We start from the raw sequence: 23,934 nt of genomic DNA on the forward strand, positions 1-23,934 counted from the left end.
ACTAAACGATAAACATGCGCAATAAATAATAAACATGCGCAATCGCATACACTAGCAGCTATCGCCATCTCGAATACTTCCAAAGGATTCATAAAAATTCACTTCTCATACTGCAAAATCCGTTGAACACATGCGCCGTCTCGAATTTTCCCCCGCACCCTAACTTTTTAGTAATTCAACAATCAATCAGAAGTCAGCAGTCTGTCAATTTTTCTCCACAAACTGTTCCACTATGACGTAACAATCAAATTACAGACCACAAAATTCGCACTGGATGTTGTTTTATAACGGTTTATTGAAGGCAGTTCACAAGAGCAACTCACTGCCAGAAATGCGATCGACAGGTTTGGAAGGTATGTTAATTATGTAGGCTATTTCATTGGCATTTCGATGATAAATTATGTTCAACTTGGGGAGTTCTGCGACAGACAAGCCTTTATTTCAAGCCACTTTTTTCACGGCACTCATATGTATGTTAGTCACAATATAAAAACGCCCAGCCAATGATAATAATACTTGCTCATATCAGTTCCGAATCGCCGATAGACCTGACGTAAATTACTTCATAACACCTAAATCATGTCGTAAAGATGACAACATCATTACATGGACCCAAAAATAAGGACAGTCGAAAAATCATTATAGAACACTTGTGTTTTTGGGTACCAATGTGAGTTGAAATAACGGTCTTTTCTATGAGGCCTTCAGATAAATGCCACAATAGCAGATATTGCAATTTGCAATGTGCGAAACACTCGCCCTTCAAGCTTCGAGCGATACCCTTGAATTATCTTTCATAATCGTCACGAAAAACGTTTTTACGCCTGCTCATTTTAACTAATCAGATTTAGCCTTATTAGTAGCCAGAACTATATGTGCAATATAATTTAGATAACTTTATCAATGATTTAAAACTTTTTACCCCAAGGGCAGTGTTGGGATCAAGTCTCTACCTTCGAGTCACGAGTCATTTCGAGTCATTGCACATTTTGACTCGAGTCAAGTCAAGTCAATCGATTTTCGAAGGTGACTCGAGTCAAGTCAAGTCACTCGATTTTTGGAGGTGACTCGATTCAAGTTGAGTCAAGTCACAATTCAAGTCAAGTGGGCTTTTCGGAGTATGAGGCAAGGTTACGTCATTGCATTTTGCTAGCTTTCTGAAATACAGATCGAGAAGTCATTGATTCTGAACCGATGAACGAATATAGGGTTACACCCAAGAAGGCGCAGTATAGCTCACATATACGTAGAACTGCTGAACTACGTAAGTAATTGCATAGCCTCAGTTTATAGTTATCAACCAAAATAGAGAAGAGAAAAACAAATTGATGAGATGCAATACATAACCCATTTACATATTGATATGATATAATAAGATGGTTGAGGAGTAGATAAATTATATTCGAATTCAATTTCAATAAAACAAGAGGTTTGGGTAAGGTAAGAACAGAGAATAAAAATAGATATTATACTATTCTATTACTTTAGGCTACTACTAGTTTACGACAAGGTAAGCTGTAAGCTTCGATCACTTCGTTTTGTGAAAGAACATTGGAGGCTCAGTAAAACGCACGATCCTTGAATGATTGGTCGCTCTCCCGGCTTACACCAGCGTTTCGCGAACTACCCGAACATATGCAAGATACGGTGATTTTTATCGACACCGATTACTTGATGACTTGAAATTGACTCGTGAATTTTGCTCCGAGTCACGAGTCAATCCACTTTTCTGACACGCCAAGTCAAGTCAAGTCGAGTCATTTTAGCAAAGTGACTCGAGTCAAGTCAAGTCGTTGGAAAAAGGTGACTCGAGTCATCCCAACACTGCCCAAGGGTCGACCTCACTGCGCGCTTTTTCACTAATACGCCATAAATGCTGCCTTCTTCACAGCTTATTATGCTGTAGTGTAGACTAAACAGCAGAAACTCGGCAATCTGCTGTTTACTGCTAAAATGACGTCCGGTACGATAGCTTGGTACAGCCAAAACAGCTATACGACCACTCACTGCCCTAGCTATCACGCCCCTTAGAAGTAAAATCCTGTGATGTGCACGGCACGGGAGCTCATTTCCTTTATGATGTCACAAAATCTCGACGAAAAAGCATAATTTTGAAATATTATGCAACACAGATACCAGAGAAAAACGATTGAAGTTCTGTATAGTTGTTGAAAATAAGACAAAATAAGGACGCAAGTCGAAAATAAGGACATTTCTTAGAAATAAGGATAGTTGAGTTTTCTAAGACCTGGCCCTTCAAAATAAGGACAAATCTTAGAAATAAGGACGGTATGACAACCCTGATTATAGCACACACAATAGTGGTGATTATCACCTATTGAAGAAGGCTTACACTCAATTACGACGCGTTATCAATGCTCTTGTCCGAATTCAAGTCGAAATACAAGCAATTTCTTCTAAATCAATACTAGCCAGTCTTCAGAATTACCGGACCACGACCTAACATCGACCTCGCCCTCCGCCACTTGACACCTCATTTTGTCGCTTGCGTCTTATATTCTCGGCATTACTTTTCATTCAGTGTGCATGCCTCTCATTTACTTCGCATAGATTAAGTGGGTGTCTGATCTTAATGGCTACTCCAAGTTGTTTCGACACCTTTCTATCTTTTCATTGTATCGCAGTCTTGTGATGTTTTCGAAACGATGAAAATATTAATAAACCTGATTGATTGATTTCATAGATTTTGACTTAAGACATTCACTTTCGACTTCATTCCCCCGCGCATTCTCCTCATGTACACCAATGGTGTCCCTTGCGCGGTTGACTTTCTATCTGGGAATGGTATCAATATTATTGTCAAACAACAACGGAAGTGGCGGACAGGTCGCCATAGGACAATGCATTTCGTAAAGTTCATTTTCTTGGCTATTTGTGTACCGAGGACTTATGCTCGCGCACTCCCACCCTTCCATTTTGTGTTTGTGTTTGTGTTTGTGTAAAATCTGCTTTTTTTGCGTAAAATCTGTTACTCAGGTAGGATAGATGTCATATTAAAGCACGTCGCACACCTATGCATAATATGCACATGTGCATTGCATATTCGACTACTTCGACAACGGAATTGCTACCCTGTCATAGAGTGTCAACCTTGACACTTCGCACATAGTTAGATCACGAATAATTGAAATAGCTCGTACGTAAATTGGACGTATGGAACACCGCCAAACTCAAAACCGGGCAATACCGACAGTTGCGTAAATCTAATAAGCGATAGCGCACTTAGCACACACCTATACAAGATACACATACACGCAACTTCGAAAACGCAATTACTGCACTAACCATTTGAGTAACAACCTTGAATTCTGAAGGTGTTGCCCGTCGAGAGACAACGAGATTTTGTATGGAATATCCAGATTAGATATTCTAACTCTGTACGTGGTGTCAAATATTTTACTCCAGAATTATGGCAGTAATTTTGTTATTGAAGTCGAGTTGTATATGGAATATAGAAGTGTGTGCTGATATAACATCCAGCCTATACCTGCGTAACAGATTTTACGCAAAAGCCGGCATTGCTCTATAGATTTTGAAGGTGTTTCAACAGCGGGAGAGATAACGAGATTTCGTATCCATTATTCGGATTATGCGTTCTAATACTGTGCGAAGTTTGAAGGCTGTGCCTACACAGTTGGATTAGTAATTTCGTTAGCGAGTCGATAATGTATAGGTGCGCAGTGCGCACGCCGCGCAACCTAGCCAATAACGGTTTTTCGCAAAAGCCGGTATCGGTCTATGTTGATTTTGATTGTGTTGAATACCCAGATGAGCGACTAGCTTTCGAATTGTATATGTTTATGATGTCATCTAACACTGCAGTAAGTTTCAAGATTGTCACTAACTGAATAGGGTAGTAGTTTCGTTTTCGAAGTCGAGTATACAGTAGGGATGGTGTGAACGTGAGGTTTCACGTTTGCGTTCTGTGTGTGAACCTCGGAAATTTAGAGGTTCGTGCTCACAACAGAACCTTGGTAGGTTCTGCACTGTAAACATTTTTCAAATATTACAATTTTCACTTAATTATATCATCTTTGGTTCAAATTTATTGCAGCTCAACTACGAGCCACCCCATGCATGGCGCTAGCAGCATAAAAAATCAACACTAAACGAGCATGCACCTTGACAATCTCAAAAGTTTTACTTGCTTTGCTACAAACATTTGCTTGAAATATCCAGCTTTCCGTTTGTGAATATATAGTGACTGTCTGGTATGAGCAAGGGATTTCTCGTGTGCGCCTTATTTTCTCTGTAAAAACTGTTATTTATCGATCGAAAATAACGTTCGAAACGAGAGGTAAGGCACAGACGGGCCAAGCCCCGCCATTGATAACGCAATTCACCGTAAGTAGCTATAATTTATTATAACTGATATTTCTCGAATGTGACTGTCACATTGATTCCGAAAATCTAAATACTTATCGACCTCTCGATTCTCAAACCATTCGGCGGTAACACAACGTTGCGCTACCTCATACATTTTATTGCCAGTACTACACAGAGCTATACTTACCAATCTAGAACGTGGATAGCTATGGCGTTGTTTGTAATTCGAGTTTGTAATTGTGAATTTCCTGTCCACAACAGCTCGTTTCGCGCCGTAGATCAGGAAGACAACGTGTATTTGGAAACTGCGTTTAGAAATGGGCGTCGCCATGTCTACTATGCTCTTTGAATTTGTCTAATCTACGTATCGCACAATTCGAGATTTCGAGTCGGGTACATAGAATTCGCGAGTGATATTGACCGCCGGCGTGACAGTTACCTAAATTTGTGAATTTGGAAAGAGGGGATCCGCGCCCCAAAACCCGAAGACGGCATTGTCTTTACCTCTCAAAGACATGTTTATACTGCCACGAGAATAATTATTTTGGCCATGATGAAAATTTACCAACACGTCGCTGCAATATTGATCAATTCAGTACAAAAATAAATATTTGGCAAAGAGCCATATGTTATACGCAAAAGAGCCATATATGCCATATACATGTAGTTGCTAACAATTCAATACTTTGTTATCTTTCGTATAGCCGAATAGCTGTGAATTGGATAATGCCTGGCTGATGCAATCCTTCATTTCTGTATATAGGTCTATGATGAGTCCGCGATGTACGGTTATATATTAGGGTTACCATATTTTTGGAACACAAATTCCGGACGCTCTTTAGCGCCCACTAGCGGATTTCAAAATGAGGTATCGAGCACATTATGGGTCAATATGACGTCACACTAGAAAAGCTTTGTCTATCGACTAGAGGTGGTCACGATCCGGTTCAGCTTCAGGAGTGTGTGGTTGTGTGTTGTAAGTTGTAACCAGGGCCGAAGCCACATTTTCCAGCCCACTCCCGCCCAAATAAACACTGATCTTGAGCCGATCGTAGGGTAAGCGATACAACTTCTGAGGGCTTACTATATGCATCTGGTCGTTAAATGACTTGAATGAATTATGTCAATAAGCATATGCTGCTGGACAAGGAAGGTGCAGATATAGCCTTTCACGGCTTTCTAAGTCTTGCACCACCCCTCCATACTATCGCAATGCGCCAAGCGGGATGGATACCAGCGTCATGGATACCAGCGTTACTGATCAGGTCTTTGGTCTGACCCGGCCGGGGATAGAACCCACGACCTACCGACCAAGAAGCCGGACACTTCATCATTACGCTGTCATGTCGGTTTACGCTATCTTGTACATCGTTAAGTCATATATGTCCAAACAGCCTAAACCGACTCTATAAATATACCGTTATCCTGTAATTGCGATTACAGTTAAACTTATTTCTGTAACTTAATGTTATTTTTGTTTATTTTTGATTGCAGTTTTTGCGAGGGTGGTAGTCCCCATATTAAAATCAATATATGTGTTACTAAATCGCGCGCAGCGCGAAGAAAAATTTCATGTAGCATAAATCTGCTCAAAAATTATATTGATTATGTTGCTTTAGGAAAAAATTATGAACTTACTTCAAAATTCCGGACATTTAGGCATATTTTAGAAATTCCTCCCGGACGCAGTTTTAACAGTGAAATTCCGGACATGTCCGGGAAATTCCGGACGTATGGCAACCCTATTATATATGCATATCTGATTATCGTACTGCTATACCAAGGATTTCTAGAACTCACTCTGGCCACGTAGCCATCATTTGCTCCTGACAAACGCTCTCGTTTCGCCAGACAGCCTTGTTGCGTCACCATGGCATTCTCCATAACAATGAAAAATTTGAGGCTGATTGTGGGGGTTCCAGTGCCACGAGCGAAATAAAATTTCTATTTTCGTAATCAGTACAGCGGCAGCTTTCTATTGATACCCGTTTATTCAATTTTGATGCTCGGAAAGCCGGTAAAAAAACTACCTTCAAAGTGCCTTCAGTCAAATGGAAAGTGTAACGTAAACCAATTTCACTGAGCCGTGAGATTTGCTTGAGTCCACCTCCTCACCATATGACACTATGCTGTGGCCGGCCACGAGACAATATACTCGCCTCTCAATTCTACTACGGGAGACTTTTCCCAGAACGACAGTAGCCTAGAAAAATCTTTCTATGATATGCAAACACTTTTGAACAACCCTCCGTGATAACTGAACTATGACCTCCCCATACGTTAAATACAACTTTGTTAACGTAATTTTATTATAATTTCATATAGAAACACCGCGACGGACACGCGGCACGGAGCCGGGGTTGACCTGTAAATGGTCAAAACTCGTCATTTTGATCTTCGGCGCAATTTTGCTCACAATGCTGGGCATTATCGGCACTTTCTTATTTAGCGTCTCGTCTCAAGCGAAATTACGAGCAGGTTAGTGCATAATCGTGATGAAACTATTTTTTCACAGGCAACAGTCGTATGGTTTTAGTGATCTGATACCCAATAGAGTACTCGCCATCGCTAGATATTGCTGTCCGAGAATGATTAATTACTAGGAAAAGTTTTTGTTGCAGTGAAATCGTGAGAAAGTCGCACTCAATTTTAACAAAAGTTACATTTATGCATAAGTTGCAAATTACCAACAAGAATCAATTAACAGTGCGATATAAAAACAAGTGTCCCATCCGGCAACCGTCACTCAATCGAGTGGTTCCCAACCAGTGGTGGCTTTTGGGGTGGGCGAGGTGGGCGGTCGCCCGCCCCCCTGGTTGAAGGGCCCCCCCTATTCGGATTATGTGTTTTTTTTAGGATAATAACGAATAAACATGGAAATCGGTGTACCAAGCAAGAATATGATTCCGTACAGAGGTGTCAATCATCATCAAATCTCTGCATTTGTTAGAAAAGTCCCGTATCCCGATAATCATCACGTCTCTGCATACGGTAGAATCCCTTAGTTTTGATTTAGTCTATCCTTGCACACATGCAATAATAATAATAATAATAATAATAAGAGATGCGAAAGGGGGGTCTGGGGGGCGGAGTCCCCCATAAGTTACGGTTAGATACTTATAGGGCCCCCCGGTAAGTCTCGCCCCCCCCCCCCGTTCGTAGGGCCACCACTGTTCCCAACCTTTCTGTTTTCGCGGACCCCCTTTGAACCGTCAGCATCCCCGCGGACCCCTCATGTTTTCGTTCAAAATTAGCTCAATTATCGTCCCGCCGTCATCTCTCTTGTGCAAATATTAAATGTAGGCTAGTGATAAACAGCTACAAACATCACACTATATGTAGAAATTGTGTAGGCTTTTATTAATTCGAAGCGAAAATCTGTATTTAGTGTCTTAGAATTCCGCGTTTCGATTTGGTATTAAGAGTGCCGAAAATCCATTTCCACAAAGATACGTGGTGGCGCAAGTAATATTACCGCGTAACCCTTCCGACAACAGTTTTGGTGTCCGTTTTTAACGAATATATCACGTCCAGCATAGTCATCGCTATCTAGCATATCATCTTGAAGTTGTTTATAGTGGTTATATATCACCGGATACAAAGGATTTCGTGACGAGGTTTCAATTCCTTCATTGGGATGGATTAGGAAAAAAATTCAATGATTCTTATTTCAAACGACTGCTGTTTACTAATTTGCTGAGAACATCTTCAAATCCCAAATGGTTTGCGAACATTTAGAAGTCACCCTGTTTGACCGTGCTATCTCCAACATTTCATTTTCCACAAACCCCATTAAAACATCTCTAAAAAGCAATATGTTTCTATCGGCAGGCTATTGGCAATTTGATAATGAAATGGAGTTTGCACAGATGGATATGTCATCTTAGACAACCAAACCATGTTAATGATTTGAGTCCTGAAGTTTTAGCAAGTACGAAGCGAATCTGTGCCATGCCTTACCTAATAAAAAAATACAATTTAGGTTAGCAATCATTTTACAAATTTAGAGGTTTCGCGGTTCCCCTGAAAATGGTTCGCAGACCCCCTGTTGAGAACCACAGATAGCGTCATTCAATCAGTTTCGGTATCATATTGCGGAACAATCCCTCTTCATTTTTCCCTCATGCACGAGAAATAAAAAAGGAGAACTGAGAAAACAAGTGCTCAGATATGCCACCCACTATCGGGTGGTATTTCCACCCAAATATGGGTTTTTCGAGCATCACCTGGGTTTCTAGGTTTTTGTCCTTAAGATATGGATTTTTTCAACATGATGTTCGTCAAGTCAATCTTACGCTCGAAAATAATTATATATATTAATTAGTAGTATCCCAATGTCGTGAATTGCACGTAGGCTACTTCAGATCGCCAGTTGTCGGTGGATTGTGCTTTTATTGTAGCGGCAGAGTCTTCAGAGACCGTTTCACTACTATAATGAGAGGTCTTGCGATGCGATGGAGCTTCAGTGAAAACTGACCGCCAAGTCGCAGATAGTTGGCTCATAGCGTAACTCATTGGAACTGTTGTCTTACAATTTGAAACGATTTTAAGAGTTGAATGTTAGTATCAGTTGATAGCAACGAATTCGAATATACTCTGGAAGTCATGATTGGCAATTTATTATTCGACTAAACAGGACTCGTATGCCTGTCACTATTTGGGGAGGGGAGCGCCAAGGGGGCCCAAAATTATTTCGTGAGTTTACATAAATTAGTGTTTTTTTTATGCAACTTTTTACAATTGCCTATATCATCTTGTATATTGGGTATCCATCCACAAGAAAAACACGCATGATTTATAGAAATGGGCGATGGCCATTAGCACGCCACTTCACACCAAGACGTATAAAGTTTTAGGTCAGTGGTTCCCAAAGTGGGCGATATCGCCTCCCCCCCCCCAGTGGGCGATTTTGATAACCAATGGTGCAAAAATACCAAGGGGTGCGACAGGGGGAGATGGAGGGCCAGATGTTAGGATATGCAGTGAGATATATTTAATTAACACGGCCAAGAAATTCACGTGAGCAAATATTCCGTTTATATGTCTTCTTTTTCGGTTCCTTCAATACGGGGGGGGGCGGGGTGAAAATTTGTTTCGAGATTGATTCGGAGGCGGTGAGTCGAAAAATGTTAAGAACCACTGTTTTAGGTTATGTAACATGCGACTCTGAGAAGTGTGCCGGAACGATCGACAGCGAGAAACCCTTGGCCGAAAAAGACTCCCCTTATGCTGACAGAAAACTTCAATACATATAGACCTACGTTTAATATTCCATAGGCGCCTTAATGGCTGGCGCCGAATGTTCTTGTCCCGGCAATCTGAACTTCAGGAAACAGAGAAAATGAGGAAATACCAATTTTAAAGCATGTGCGTCTTTTAGTTTAGTACGTTTGGACGATTTCACTACCTTTTGTCATCATTGCATATACGAGGTCACTAAATAACACCATGTAACGAAGTCATTATACCCACGGGTCCGCCCGAATATGTTTGACTATTATTATTTGCGGCACCTAGATCAGAGGCTGGCGCCGATATGCCTATTCTTCTAAAACATTCGCATTTTTTTGTTACCATCATTAATATTCAAATCGAGACCGGTAGGGACATATGAAGCGAAACGAAATTTTCAATTGAATAAATCTCCCCATATAGAAACGACTAACGAAATAGTTTTGAACCCCTTCGAGCTCCCCAGCAATTGGGAACTTGGTAGATCGTATAAATCTGCTGTACATCATGACCACTGTGTGATTGGGGTTTTAGTTCCAGGTGGGGGGGATAATATACCCATTCTGGGATAGCTTCAAATAGTTCTCTTACACTATGTAATGTACAATGACTTCACGGATGACTTTCCAAAGACTGATGTGCTGCACTAAGTACTTAATCCATTACGATTTTACGATTCGTTTCGGTGGTGCCCTATACTTCCACAGCAAGTTGATAATTTAATAATAAATTGCAATTAGGCTATGTATATTTTTATGTTACAATAATACGACCTGCCGAAGTAGCATAAATGTACGTTAAATACACTTCATGCAGAATTTAATGCACAACCTTTTTAACGACACACGACAAACGACCCCGCCGGAATAATTGATTACTTCAGTAATAACTTCCAGTTATTACATAATCGAAAATATTTCGTTGCTGTTAGCCGCAGGTTGTCATAGCCCGGGCGACAAAAGCCGCCGTTCATACTCGCATTCGCATTCTTTTGTTATTTTTATGACCACTGGTTAGTGGTAACCGCCATAATCGTTAGTTTTGATAGACTTACATCTTGCCATATTTGCTCATTTATAATTCCGCTGGGTGGCGACTGAATCTAAGACCTACTGATCCCCCGTCGTCTCCCAACCCATACCAATTTACATGTTGTGTTTGTTGGTGAGATGAATAAAAGCATACTGACTGACTGACTCTCTCTGGCTGTGTTTGTTTTCAACAACTCTATGTGGTGGTTCAGTAACAAGCAATTATTACGTAACAGGGTGCGCTGTGAATCTGTACTTTTGAGCTATCGGAAAAATGAAGAGCGATTTCGCTCTGATGGTCTGTCGTTTCTTGTTGAACTCACTCTGCAGATTCGGACAAGATTTTCATTTGCCGACAACAGGATAGTTTCGTACTTGAGTGTATTGAATCCATTAACATCTGTATTATAGCCGCAACCCGCAGATCGAGCCACAGGGTGGATTGAAATATCTGACTGCTTATATTCCCTTTCGGCACAGAGAAAAAGACTCGCTTTGTTGGTGCGTGTTTTCTATTAAAAATGAAATACTATAAGCATTTACAAATACGTCCTAAGCCAGTCAAATACAAAGCATCTTACTTGACAATGTGTCTACCGGGTTTCTTAGTTTAATATATTTATAGATTTACTTCGACTGTAACTAGATATCAAAACAGTGAAACAATGAATGAATTAACCATATTCTAGTAATGCAATAACCTTACTAATCCTATTCTAATAACTGAACTAATGCTAAGACGGTCCTACCATTAACGCCCGTGCACTGAACAGTGAATTGCACCACGATACGTCAGATCCAGTTACCGCAATGATGTAACAATGACACTGAGGTCACTTCCTTGCTCGGCGGGACTGTGAAGGAGCCATAGCGACACCTTAGGGCCGTACGTCGGCTATAACTATAGATAACTAACCTATACGTTATCTATACTACAACATCCTTATCAACACAAAGAAAAGTAAAATCAATCAAATTTCCCACTGTGATATTATTTGATGAATTTGACGATTCGTCGGAAGAGTGGGCTGCTTTGGCAAATTCGCAAAATGAGCTGAAGGTTATCAGTCAATGCCCTCCAACAGAATTTTGACAAATCTGTGCACAATGGATTCGGTAAATCAAAATTCCCTTTACTAGGGAAGCTTATGGCGAATCTCTTGGCATTGCCGCATTCCACTGCATGCGCAGAAATGAACTATGCTGCACATGGATAGTGAACAACCCCCTATTGTTTGGTTGAAGATGTACGGTAGTGAGCAAGATGCCACACACAAGAAACTAATGTTGGATGGGTTGTGTACAATCGAAAGATAATTTTTTTGATGTCGTACGATTTGAAAGCGACAATATTTGATTTTTTCTTACTCTGTTGAATTTGTTTCATTGATTTTCGTTGAATAATCATGCAGTATATCATTCATATGCGTCTAATTCATGTGTGGAACACTTCGTATCTATGGATTTGTACCATGGTCATCATGATTACTTGACAACGGCGAATTTTTCCATCAATTTACTAATCTAGTGCCCAGCTGATTTTGTGTGTGGTGTTTACTGCCGTTCGCGACTCCGTGTTATTGTCATTATTACGTCACAATAACGAATTTTTTTCCACATTTCGAACTTTTGCAACGAACAACACATTCATATTCGCAATTTATTCACTATAAGCTGTTCAACTGACGAACTTTGTTAACCTCATTTACTGGCGGTCGCTCCCGAAGATAGCCCATCGAAAAGCTTCGAGTGGAATAAATTTGGCAACATAAACGTATTGTATGCTGCAATAATGACAGTTCAAGACACAAAATTTCTCTGAGGCGGTTTCGCGCCGCCCTTAAGATGGTTTCACGTTCACAAGGAGGGCGCGCCTCGAATCCAAATCTCGATAATGTCTCGCGTAAGGTATTACCGTAATATCGCAATGAAAAGAAGGAATTCGATAAAGTAGTAGATCTTCGGGGGTTAGTGTTGATCTTAACACTGCTTTCATTCAATTTGCTATCTTCGCTATCATAAGAACATAATCATAAGAACAACTCACATTCATGGATTGCTAATAAATCATTGGTATATTTTTACATCATCTAATGATATGGAATGCCGATTTCGAACATAATTCCGAGAGCTTGATTATTTTACTCATAAAATCCGATCCGCTCTTGATCGTTTCGGTTCGGTGCGGTTTAGTAGCAATTTTATCAGTTCAATACACCACAAAAATTGCGCCACAATGAAAAAATAGGAAGGTGTCGTGCGAGTAATGATATATGTTTTCTTAAAAATCTAAATGAATCACCTGGGACGGGAAATGATAAAACTGCGATCCAAATCACGGTTTATCTAATGCGCAGCAAACATTATAAAAGTTACAATTGGAATTTTAGAATGGGAACAATTCAAGCCAACGATTGATGAATTGAAAAGGGTAGATGCAGCAGCAGTTGCAGCAGCAGAAGAAGCTGCAGAAAAAGCTGCAGCCGCAGCAACAGAAGCTGCAGCAACAGCAGAAGAAGTTGAAGCTGCTGCAGAAGAAGCAGCAGCCGCAGCAGAAGAAGCAGAAGCCGCAGCAGAAGCAGTAGCAACAGCAGCAGCAGGTTAAAATTTTCAAAACTGTTTGGCTATTGGGCTTCCTCATCTAAATTTATGCAACATTCTGAATATGTATTGAAATCACGCTCTCATGGCTATTATACCGAGACATGTTCGTAAAATGTGTTTACCCTATTGGCAGCCCAAATATGTCGATGTCTTCTGTGCGTACTCTACGTCGAATCACTTCACAGAGCAATTATTTCAGGAACATATGCCACCAAGTCCGAAATGACTCATGCGAAGTTCTGGGCATATTTTTGTTTTTACATAAGCTCGTAGAATCAAAGATGGGACGGTTCCTAATTGATGAAAATCAACCAGTGAATAAAACATATCGATTGGTCAAAAATTGTCATTCAACTCAGTGGAGGTCCCGAAATGCTGACGACCAAATAACTACATCGCGGCGTATGATAGCATCGTGATATCCGAGTCAAAAGAACCGTATCAAGTGCAAACGCACTGCTATAAAACACTTCACTAATTCGAGTCGCTTCACGTGTGTGAAACCCCATTGGAAGTCTCAGAGTCTCTTTCTTTCAAGTCACAATACTTTGGATACAGCGCTCTAACGGTACTATACCGGACCTAAAACATTAGGGGTGGTGGAATCCGCCGCATCATAAATTAAGTCGTCGTAATTTGTCAAATATGTTTGGCACCTTCGAGATCACCCACTCATTCGCGGATTAGGAATGCGGCCTTTACCGATGGCAATTTAGCGGTAAAGCTTTTTAATGACGTTGATCCAGATTGACGGACGTGATAAGCAAAATGAGCAAAGCTTAGTCAAACAGCCGGGCCTACGATATTCTCGGCCTTGTCTGGTACATGACACTTGCAAGAACTAACAGGCGGACTCTCACAAAACATGAATTCGCGTTTACTCTCGACGTAACAAGGGACGATTGTTTTGATCGGACGATTACCCTCAACGTGACAATGGCGATTGTTTTGATTTCGCTTCTCTTACGACGAGACGCATGCTCATTGCTCATTAGGACTGTTCAAAAATAACTTTTTTTCCCGGATTCCAGCCATTCACTGATTAAATTGTCAGGTTACCCTAAAAAATGCTGCACACCAAATTTGGTTCAATTCTATCAAGTATAGGACTCCGCAGATCCAATTAAAATTTCAAATTTATTATGGAAAATTTAAAAAAAAATTTTCAAATTTTTCTGCCAACCCCATGAAATTGTTGAGCTGTCTTCAAAGACGTTGCAAAACAAATTTGAGTCAATTCCGACCAGTAGAAGCGGAGTTATGTGTGTTTTTCGATGATAATCCTCGCATTATCCTTGATTGGTTGATAATCCGCGATTTATCAACGAAAAACTCACATAACTCCGCTTCTACTGGTCGGAATTGACTCAAATTTGTTTTGCAACGTCTTTAAAGACAGCTCAACAATTTCATGGGGTTGGCAGAAAAATTTGAAATTTTTGTTTTAAATCTTCCATAATAAATTAAAAATTTTAATTGGTTCTGCGGAGTCCTATACTCGTTAGAATTGAACCAAATTTGGTGTGCAGCATTTTTTAGGGTAACCTGACAATTTAATCAGTGAATGGCTGGAATCCGGGAAAAAAAGTTATTTTTGAACAGCCCTAATGCTCATGCTCATCGCATTTTAAAGCGAGTTCTCGAGTAGAAGGCTGGCAGAGATGTTTTATGCTGTCGTTTTTAAAGTCTTATACTATTAGGCTGGACACGACTATAAGGTAATGATTTGGCCAGCTATACGAATACAATCAGCTTATCTGAGGCGAAGCGTCTGGTAGCGAGAAGCGAAATCGTGCATAAAGGCGAATTTCAGTTTGGCGAACATCGGCCTGTTAGCTCTTGCAAACGCAATGTACCTGATAAGGCCGTAAGGGTCGTAGGCCCCGTGACACCACTTCGAAGTGTCCCATACCAATTCATCTACATCAGTGGTTCCACGGATCCCCTCCGAGCATTTAGAGGTCCGTGATTACCTCGATCAATTTTAAGAAAAAACGAAAAGCGATCTTTCAACTTTAATTTCTCTGTTTGAATGCATGTGTCAAGTTCAAACACGCGACTATATAAACTCTACCGGTACGTATTGAGATTAAATGATGCTGCCGCCTGCAGTGTGTACAATGCACATTGACTTTACACCCGAGGTGTCAAGCATACGACCCGCGGACATTTATAACACACGTTGAGATTTTCTGCAGGAAATAACTCTATTAAATGATCGCTCAATAGTGACAGCAAATGTCGAGCGTATCCAATTGTCCATAGGCCACATTATTACCACCAGACTTGCTTGACAGGCTTGTGTGCACGATGCCACATTGTCGCTAAACATACGAGCATTTCGTCGTCAATTTAATAAGGTTCATGCGCTGCTCAGTGCTCGCATGCATGACCGAGACAGTATTATGTTTGTCAACCATGCCCCCTAAAAACGCTGATCCGGAACCCCAATTGGGTGTTCAATAAGCTAACCCCCTCCCTCAGCGGGTACTTTAATCACTATCCCTTATGCATGCGATTCGGAGACACACGCACACTCATGACAGAGTGAACGAAGGACGGTGTTACACGATTCATGAACGAGTCGTGTTTACTGGTAGAGATAATGGAGATGGAGGTGATGATATCGAAAATCTAAGGCACGGAATGGTACATCACCATGTTCAATTCGTAATGCCACACGTTCTAAGCTATTCATGAGCCAAAATGCCGGTACCTAGTGTATTGGTTCACTTATAATTGCTAATGTGGCTGTAAACTATGAGTATTTTTAAAAAACTTACATCTCCTGCAGGGGTGATTCCCCTATAAAATATCAGGAATGTCAGTTACACCCAATTTCCCGCATCGCAAAGAAATTTTCAAGATGTTTTTACGTGTCAAAAAATATTTTACTTCGTCTTGATTTTCGAACTGATTTTGGGCCCACTTCGAGGCAATCACGGCCCGTTCACACAGCAATGAAGATGCAATTGCTGTATATGAATAAATTATGCTCGATTTTACATCGATCATGGAATAGGATTTGAAAGCATACAGTCAATACATCAAACTTTCTTTTATAACGGGTCATTCTTCAAAAGGATTGGATTATCTATTGCTTCCCAATGGATTACCTATACCCAAAGTATTGACAGCAGTTACTGTGAAGTAGGCTACTGCTGAAGTTCGAAAGGAACTCCAGACAATATGCCCATAATTTGCGGAAAGATTTCTTGTTGATGAATTGATTCAATAAAATATAAATCAATTGTCCCCTTAAATTGCCAAAAAGTTTGCGTTACACATGAGAAGCTGGGGCACACAGTTTGAGAATCACTGATGTTAGCCCCAACAGGGCGAGGATCAACACATGCTATACACCTCTAGTCCTCTTCCCATGCTGGGCAGATGTTTCTTCATTTTAGTATCATGTCAATTTCTTACCGGTATTCATTTTTATGCCAATGGTGTATACAACTTTCATTCGGTCGAACGGCAATTAGACACAGTACAGTGTAGCTGAGTAGCATATTGATCACAACAGTCAGTTGTTCGTGGTATTCATGGTGTTTTTCGACTACTATGGTCAATTGGTCATTTAGCCCAGTGGTTCTCAACCTTTTTCACCTCGCGGACCGGTAAAATTTCAAAAGATATTTGGCGGAACGGTAAACTTCAAAATATTAAAATCATCACCAAATGTAATGTATTCAACCGATTTTCTGTAAGTATCGTACTAGAGCAGGGGTGGCCAACCTTTTGCTATTCACGGCCGCATATCGGTTACTTGTATGGCCTACGGCTGCATCCAGGACATAGTCGCAATGAACTAACGGGACACCATACCCATTTTAAACTGTGCTCGTCCAAGTCCATGTCAATTACTGGTGAACAGCGGACTAATCTACTTTTTCATGTCGTCTGACTATAGTCATCGAAATCGCGACATATAGTGGTAATGTTATGACTAACAACTGGGATCGGTTATGGTCGCGCCATGCGCGGAAATTTTTTTAGATTCACGAATAAATTTCGTCATTAAAATTCGTAGTTTCACATATTACTGTGAAATATTGATCCTTTCTCAACCAAAGTGATCAGATTCATCGGTAGAGTTAATGGAGGAAGTGACTTCGAAAATTTAGAGCAAATGGATGCATCTTTGGGTGGACCAATTGTTAATATAGTTACTTTGGGCCGTGTTGTTATTTCGTGAGCAGCGCATGATTCCAGATTGTTATTTCTATATGGGGTGCATCATTTTCCTCCACTGTTCCCATCTGTACTGTGGGGCTTACATTGCAACGGGCGCTACGACTAAATTCGAAAAATGAAGTCGCACTGAATCGCGCGTAGCGCGATGAAAATTTAAATATTAAATAAAATTTCTCAAAAGTTCGGGAGACAATTCGTAAATTCAATTTTCATGTTTACGGCCGCCGACACATGCTAATGTAAGTACGTGTCCACGGCCGCGCAAATTTCCTTCTACGGCCGTAGGTTGGCCACCCCTGTACTAGAGAGTGAAATTGTGAGGATTTTGTTCGTAATTAAATATGTTTATGATGGTATTCATTTGATTTTACGGTAGTGCCTGCTGAGTGCTGAGTCGTGGTAAAATTGACTTGCCCAGATAAACATGGCTAATTTTGAGCTGACGGCCGTGCATGAACCGACCGGGCTAATTGGAGTAATATTCTTATCTCTTACAATATCCAGAGATGAAGCGTTTTGGAGTAGAACCAAGCACCTTGTCGAGCTATCTTGCTGATTTCCCACTACTACCAGACGTCGCCTGTTACGAGTACAATGCCCTGCAAGAAAACAATTACAGCGATACCTGATCACCCACAAAATTAATGAATCGAGAACGAATGATCGTACGAATTGCGCGGTTTAGCGAGTCAGCTCTTAGTTAGCGAGTCGCTCACATGTCTTCACCAGAGACAGCTTGAACTTTAAGTCAAATCGAACATGTTTCCAGGCCTAATTTACCTCAAGAAGTTCTGCATCAGTTTAAAATTTGACGTTTCATTTATTTTTCCAATGCACAAGCCTTCAACATCTTGCATCTTGAAATTAAGGTATAAAATCTAAATATACCTCGCGGACCGGCGGTTGAGAACCACTGATTTAGCCTACACCAGATCGATTTTCCTTATTTTTGATTCCGTATTTGCCGACATGTAGCACAGCCGACTTCTAGGCTTTTTTAAGACACCGCTTACGTGGAAGAGAAGGCGGTTAGGAGCAATGTTCCCTCTAATTTTTCACGAGTCCGCGCAAACACGTCAACTTACTGCGCAGGCCAATGAACAACAGTGCGCAACCAGGCCCATCATATGGTGATAAGCCGAACTTCTGGGGGACCAGATCAGACCAACCTCGGCACCTACGTTTTTTGCCGCAACTTATCATCTACATTGGGTGTCCCTTAGTGAGTGTATACATGGCCTAGACGCGCGAAAATTTTATATAATTCATGATTGAATCGGTCAATATGATCGGGAATTGCATATATATTGCTATTAATACTTATCCTCTCTCTGCTCACGTAATCAGATTTACCGGTAGAGCTGATCAAGTGAAGGGTGTTCGAAAAGGTAGGACCCTTAAATAAGAATCAAACATATTCGGGCGTACCCGTTGGTATAATGACTTCGGTACATGATGCTATTTCGTATCCTCCTATCTGCTGTGTCAGAAGGTATTGAAATCACCCAAACGTACTAAACTAAGACGTACACTAGGGTTGTTCAGAATTGACCGACTTTCAAAAAGTCTAGGTTTTCAGTCCGTTTCCCATGCCTTATACCTTAAAAACAAATTCTGGCAACTTTTTTTTGTAATTCATCCCCTGCATCCGTGTGCACATTGCCGTTTTCTCATGAACCTAAAAATTTCTTCGGAATTAGGGGATTCCCCCGTTGTCAGTGACTCGACAGGAATGGCGTGTGTTCTCATTGACGTGACGCGTATGTTTTAGCGCTGATGAAGTGCTGAGCACGGCTGTGAAACGGGGATCATTGATTAGTCAGGTGCCTTGCTGCTTTGTTGTTGATGGACTGTGTTTACGATTGACGTGCAGGACTTATCAGGCGGCGTTTTGACTCATGCTATTAGCGAGTTTAGCGCGTGATTAGTGAACATAGTATTATAGCAGTATACAACTATTTGATATAATAGACCTGATACTCTTTTCCATTCTACTGGGATAGAAACAAAGCTTGCAAATGTCTATTCCAGTGACTGGGGAAAACCGCCAGTCGGTTGCTCTAAATTTTTTGTTATATCCCAAGATATCAATATACTGGTATGAGTTTTTCCAATTTAGGAATAACTATCTTCGATAATCTATAACTGGATCTAATCTGGCTACTCCTGTGCAAGTTATGCAGTATGTGTTCGACCTAAACTCTAAAAGAACTGAAATGTTTTCCACTATTCTTTGTTGCTTGACTGAGTTTATGTATATCTGTTTTTCTAGGATTAGCTGTAGTGCGAAATGTCTGAAAAAAGAAAGAAAATCGTCATCTAGTGCAGCAGTACCGAAGAAAACTAGAAGAACACGATCGCAGACACAGCATTTCTTGGTTGGGCCATCTGAGGAAGCCATTACCGGATCGAAGTTGCCCACTCTGAGGCAAGTTATGCAATATGTGCTACACCTGAGAGAGCATTCATTAAAAAAAAATGAACCAGTCAAGTCACACATCCAGATCGCAGTAGATGAAGTGATCGGTTTTTGGTTACTTGCTGGCATAAAGACTATCACAAAAGTCAATGCCACTAAAAGATTGGAAACAGCATGGAAACAATGGCTGTCACTAAAGAAAACTGCAGGCCGGCAATATGTATCAAAAAAACAAAGCGACTTTGAAGCCAAACTGAGTAAGCTATGGGATATAGGAGCCCCTGACGCGATAGCGACAATTGAAGCAAGTAGACTTCTTTCTGACGATAAAAAACGTGAAGACATAGCATTTTATCAGGATCAAAGGGGTCCGAGATTAGCAACGATCGGTGGCAAAGATAAAGTGTTGAAAGCGAAAATCATGCAACAAAAGAGACGGACCATGAGTGCAAGAGAGTCTGCACCAGCATCAAGTAGCGAAGGTGAATTTACAGAGAGCTCATCTATATCTTCACTGGTAGCTGACACTTCTCACAGCACTGATTTTGAACTTGCACAGTCGACATCTGGTCATTCCGCTAAATTTGTGACTCTAAAAGCTCCTGTAAACCTATTCAGCGACGAAGACCTATGCCAGGTTTTTGATCGCTTGAAAGTCAGTGATAATGCCGCTACCATGATAACTGCAGCACTGATTAAAGCTTGCGATAGCAACCCTAATGACTTGCATCTTTCAAGATCTGGGACCTATCGACGACGCATTGCAAATCGTTTGAAAATTTCCGAATCTATCTTTGAAAAAATATCCACCAATCCACCAGAGCACATTGCATTGCACTGGGATGGAAAGCTCACTAAGAGTCGTCTAGGATATCAATTTGAGGCCTTGGCAGTGCTCGCATCATCTGCGTATTCCGGCGCATTTAAGAAAGGGAAACTTCTTGGCATTCAAACTCTGGAAAGTGCTACAGGAAAAGCACAGGCTGATGCATCATTTGAACTGCTGGAACTTTGGAATTTAACAAAATCTGTTAGAGCTCTTGTGTTTGACACAACATCCTCAAACACTGGTAAAACAAAGGTGCGGTTCCGTTACTTGAAGAATTGATTAACAGGAAAGTTTTCTACAATGCCTGTCGCCATCATATTTATGAACTGGTCATTCGAGAGGTTTGGAAGTGTTTGTTTGGATCCACAACCACAGGCCCTGAAAACGCGGATTTTAATACCTTCTAGAAGAAGTGGAAACATATTGATAAATCAAGAAGCTATAAAACGCTGAAGTTTATTGAAGGCAGCTGGTTGGCGATGAAAGCTGACGAAGCAAAGCAAGAAATAATTCCACTGATGAAACCCAATGATGGAAAGCAGAAAGAAGTCTTGATAAGAGATGACGACTACAGAGAATGTGCAACAGGCACCTTGGCGATTTTGGATGACAAATATGTTGATCATCGTTTTCGCAAGCCTGGTGCTACTCATAGCGCTAGATGGATGAGTCAAGTCCGGTACTGTCAAAAAATGTTCATGTGGAGTGAGCAAATGGACTATTCTGAAGAGTTCATCGAAAAGTTGGACCGAATCAATACATTCATTGCTTTGTTTTATGTTCCAGCTTGGTTGAAAACTGGTATTGCATGTGACACACCTTGGAATGATCTCAAATTCCTTCATGACATGAAAAACTTTTCATTATGCGATCTCACTGTTGCTGATGTGGCATACAAGAAATTGCGAAAACATCATTGGTATCTAACTGAGGAAATGGTGGTATTTACCATGTTCTCGGCTAATCCAAAGATTCCTGACAAACTGAAGGAAGCGATGGCTGCTAAATTGCTGAAAATGCCAATCCCTGAAAAATTTCGCAGAGGTATGCCTCTCAGTCTGATCTCTGACTCTGTCTCTGAGTCATTGAGTATGGTCGATTTGATTGGGCCAGAATCGTGGTTTCTATTTGATGCTATACATGTGGAACATGATTGGTTGAGTCTTCCAGTTTCGGAATGGCATACTGATCCGGATTTCGTGACTGCTCAAGAATTTGTGAATACTGTTGAAGTAGTTAATGATGCAGCAGAGCGTATGGTAAAATTGAATACCGACTATGCTGCGTTCATAACGGATGACAAAAAACAGCGAGCGAGCCTCCTACAAGCTGCGGAAGATCACCGGAACAGATATGCAGATTTCTCGAAAGCAACCATTTCATCCACCTGATTTATGTAATATTTTGCCAAGTTGATCTCTTTCTTTGCCTTATTTTTTCGTTTCCTGTGATGTTTATTATGTGGCTGTGAGTGGATGTTACATTTACAGTTGTATTCTTGCACATGGGGATCCAGGAAATTGATGAACAGTGCCGGGTAGGTTTGAGGGGTGTAGGATATGTGATCCAACAAAATGACTATCAGTTTTAGGTAGTTTTGAGCAGTTCTAAGGCAGTGTGGGACATGGAAATGATATCCTGAACTAGGAATGCCTTATATAGTAGGGTTTTGTAGCACTCCAAACCGCAGCAGCTGCATAAATCCATGTTATATGTCACTTTAACTAGGCTAGGTAAAATCGTGACACTCAGATTTTAGGGGAATCCCCTATTTTCAGCTGCCATTCTTCCAGCTCAATGTGCACACGGATGCAGGGGATGAATTACAAAAAAAAGTTGCCAGAATTTGTTTTTAAGGTATAAGGCATGGGAAACGGACTGAAAACCTAGACTTTTTGAAAGTCGGTCAATTCTGAACAACCCTAACGTACACGGTTTCAAATTGTCATTTCTTCTTTGAAGAAGTTGCATAAATTTCCAAAAAAATACTCCATGATTCATGTTTATTCACGAACTAATTTTGGCTCCTCTTTGAGATCGGGTCCCCCAATTGGGGGGTTTGAGGTGCGGCAGTTAGGGTCCTGTGCGTAACCCAGACGTGCGTGTATCCATTCGAGTCACATGATTCATTGATAGAATCAAAGTACAGCATTTACATTTAGTTTTATTGCATGACACCAGATAATCACATTATGAGTGAAGAAGGGGAACTACGCTCTAAACATGATGTGGTCTCGACTTGAATTGATTTTTCATGACACACCAAATGATTTGACGCAAACGAGATAATAGCCTATAACCATGTTTTCGCGAAAGGTGAAACAGACGTTTTTAAAATGTACAAAGCTCGTAGGTGACCCGAAACTATTTCACAAATCAACATCAAATAGAGTCTTTCGCGGCAGATTTTAATTATCTTGAAATATTTTCCGCTCTTCGCGCGATTTATTAGGAGCTGATTTCTAGATGAAACATGCATGCATAGTAGGGTTGTCCAAAATTTGAAAAATTTCGAAAATGCTGCGTTGTAATGTCTTATTCTATAGATTATTGATTAAAAACATCAACAAGCCTGAAAGAAGCTCTCAGGAACGTCGTTAAGATTTCTTACAAAGCGTTTGAAAGTAGCCGTCTGCATGTGGGCGGGGAATCGATGAAGTGGGCGGGCAATCACGAACCTAGAATTTTGATTGGTTGGAACCTGTAATAATAAGCTACTGATTGGCTGAAATACTGATTTTGTGATCATTGCTGGTCACGATTTCGTTCTACTCTGTTGTGTTGGTTTGCAGCCATTTCTGTTCGTGGCATTGGCGATATGGTAAATTGACGTTGTTAATGCTGCCATCGACAACAGCATAACGATCCAGTAATATATTTTCTACCTGAACACTGTGTATAACAGTTTTGTTACTTCTTGCACAGGAGCTTGGCCAATTAAGATAAGAATGAACTAGATGCATGCATCGTGCTACCTTCGAGCCTTCTAAAACATACCAGTTGACAACGACTGTAACTCATAAATTGCAAACCAGTAGTCAATTTCTCCTTATGGCTTGTTATGGTAAGTCGACGTCTCTCTCTAAAACGAACGCATATTACACTTTTTATTCAAGATTTAACAAAGGCAAAACTGCTATTTAAAAAAGGCATCATTAAAAAGTATATCGCAGGGTCAGTGTTGCAGATCACTGGCCTTTGATAAGAGTAGACTTCCTGCTGTCTCCAAAAATCTTCCTATGCTGTTCCACAGCTTGAAGCAAACTGTCTCTTTG

At 40.7% G+C, this 23,934-nt stretch overlaps 1 protein-coding gene across 3 annotated transcripts in view; it reads left to right on the forward strand.

Moving 5' to 3' along the window:
* Nucleotides 1–259: 259 nt before the first annotated feature.
* The window catches only part of LOC145437854 (uncharacterized), a 28,969-nt gene continuing 5,294 nt past the window's right edge, over nt 260–23,934 (forward strand). For 2 of the 3 annotated variants that reach the window (XM_080315200.1, XM_080315201.1), the window contains exons 1-3: nt 260–353; nt 6,673–6,825; nt 13,001–13,210. In XM_080315200.1, the coding sequence (XP_080171326.1) occupies nt 275–353; nt 6,673–6,825; nt 13,001–13,210 (442 nt within the window). In that variant the 5' untranslated portion in view covers nt 260–274. The remainder of the gene's footprint in view (nt 354–6,672; nt 6,826–13,000; nt 13,211–23,934) is intronic. The other variant, XM_080315202.1, reaches the window with a different exon arrangement.

Source organism: Botryllus schlosseri, chromosome 4 (assembly GCF_051294905.1).
Source record: "Botryllus schlosseri isolate E-star chromosome 4, Bs_hap1, whole genome shotgun sequence".
Classification (NCBI taxonomy): domain Eukaryota; kingdom Metazoa; phylum Chordata; class Ascidiacea; order Stolidobranchia; family Styelidae; genus Botryllus; species Botryllus schlosseri.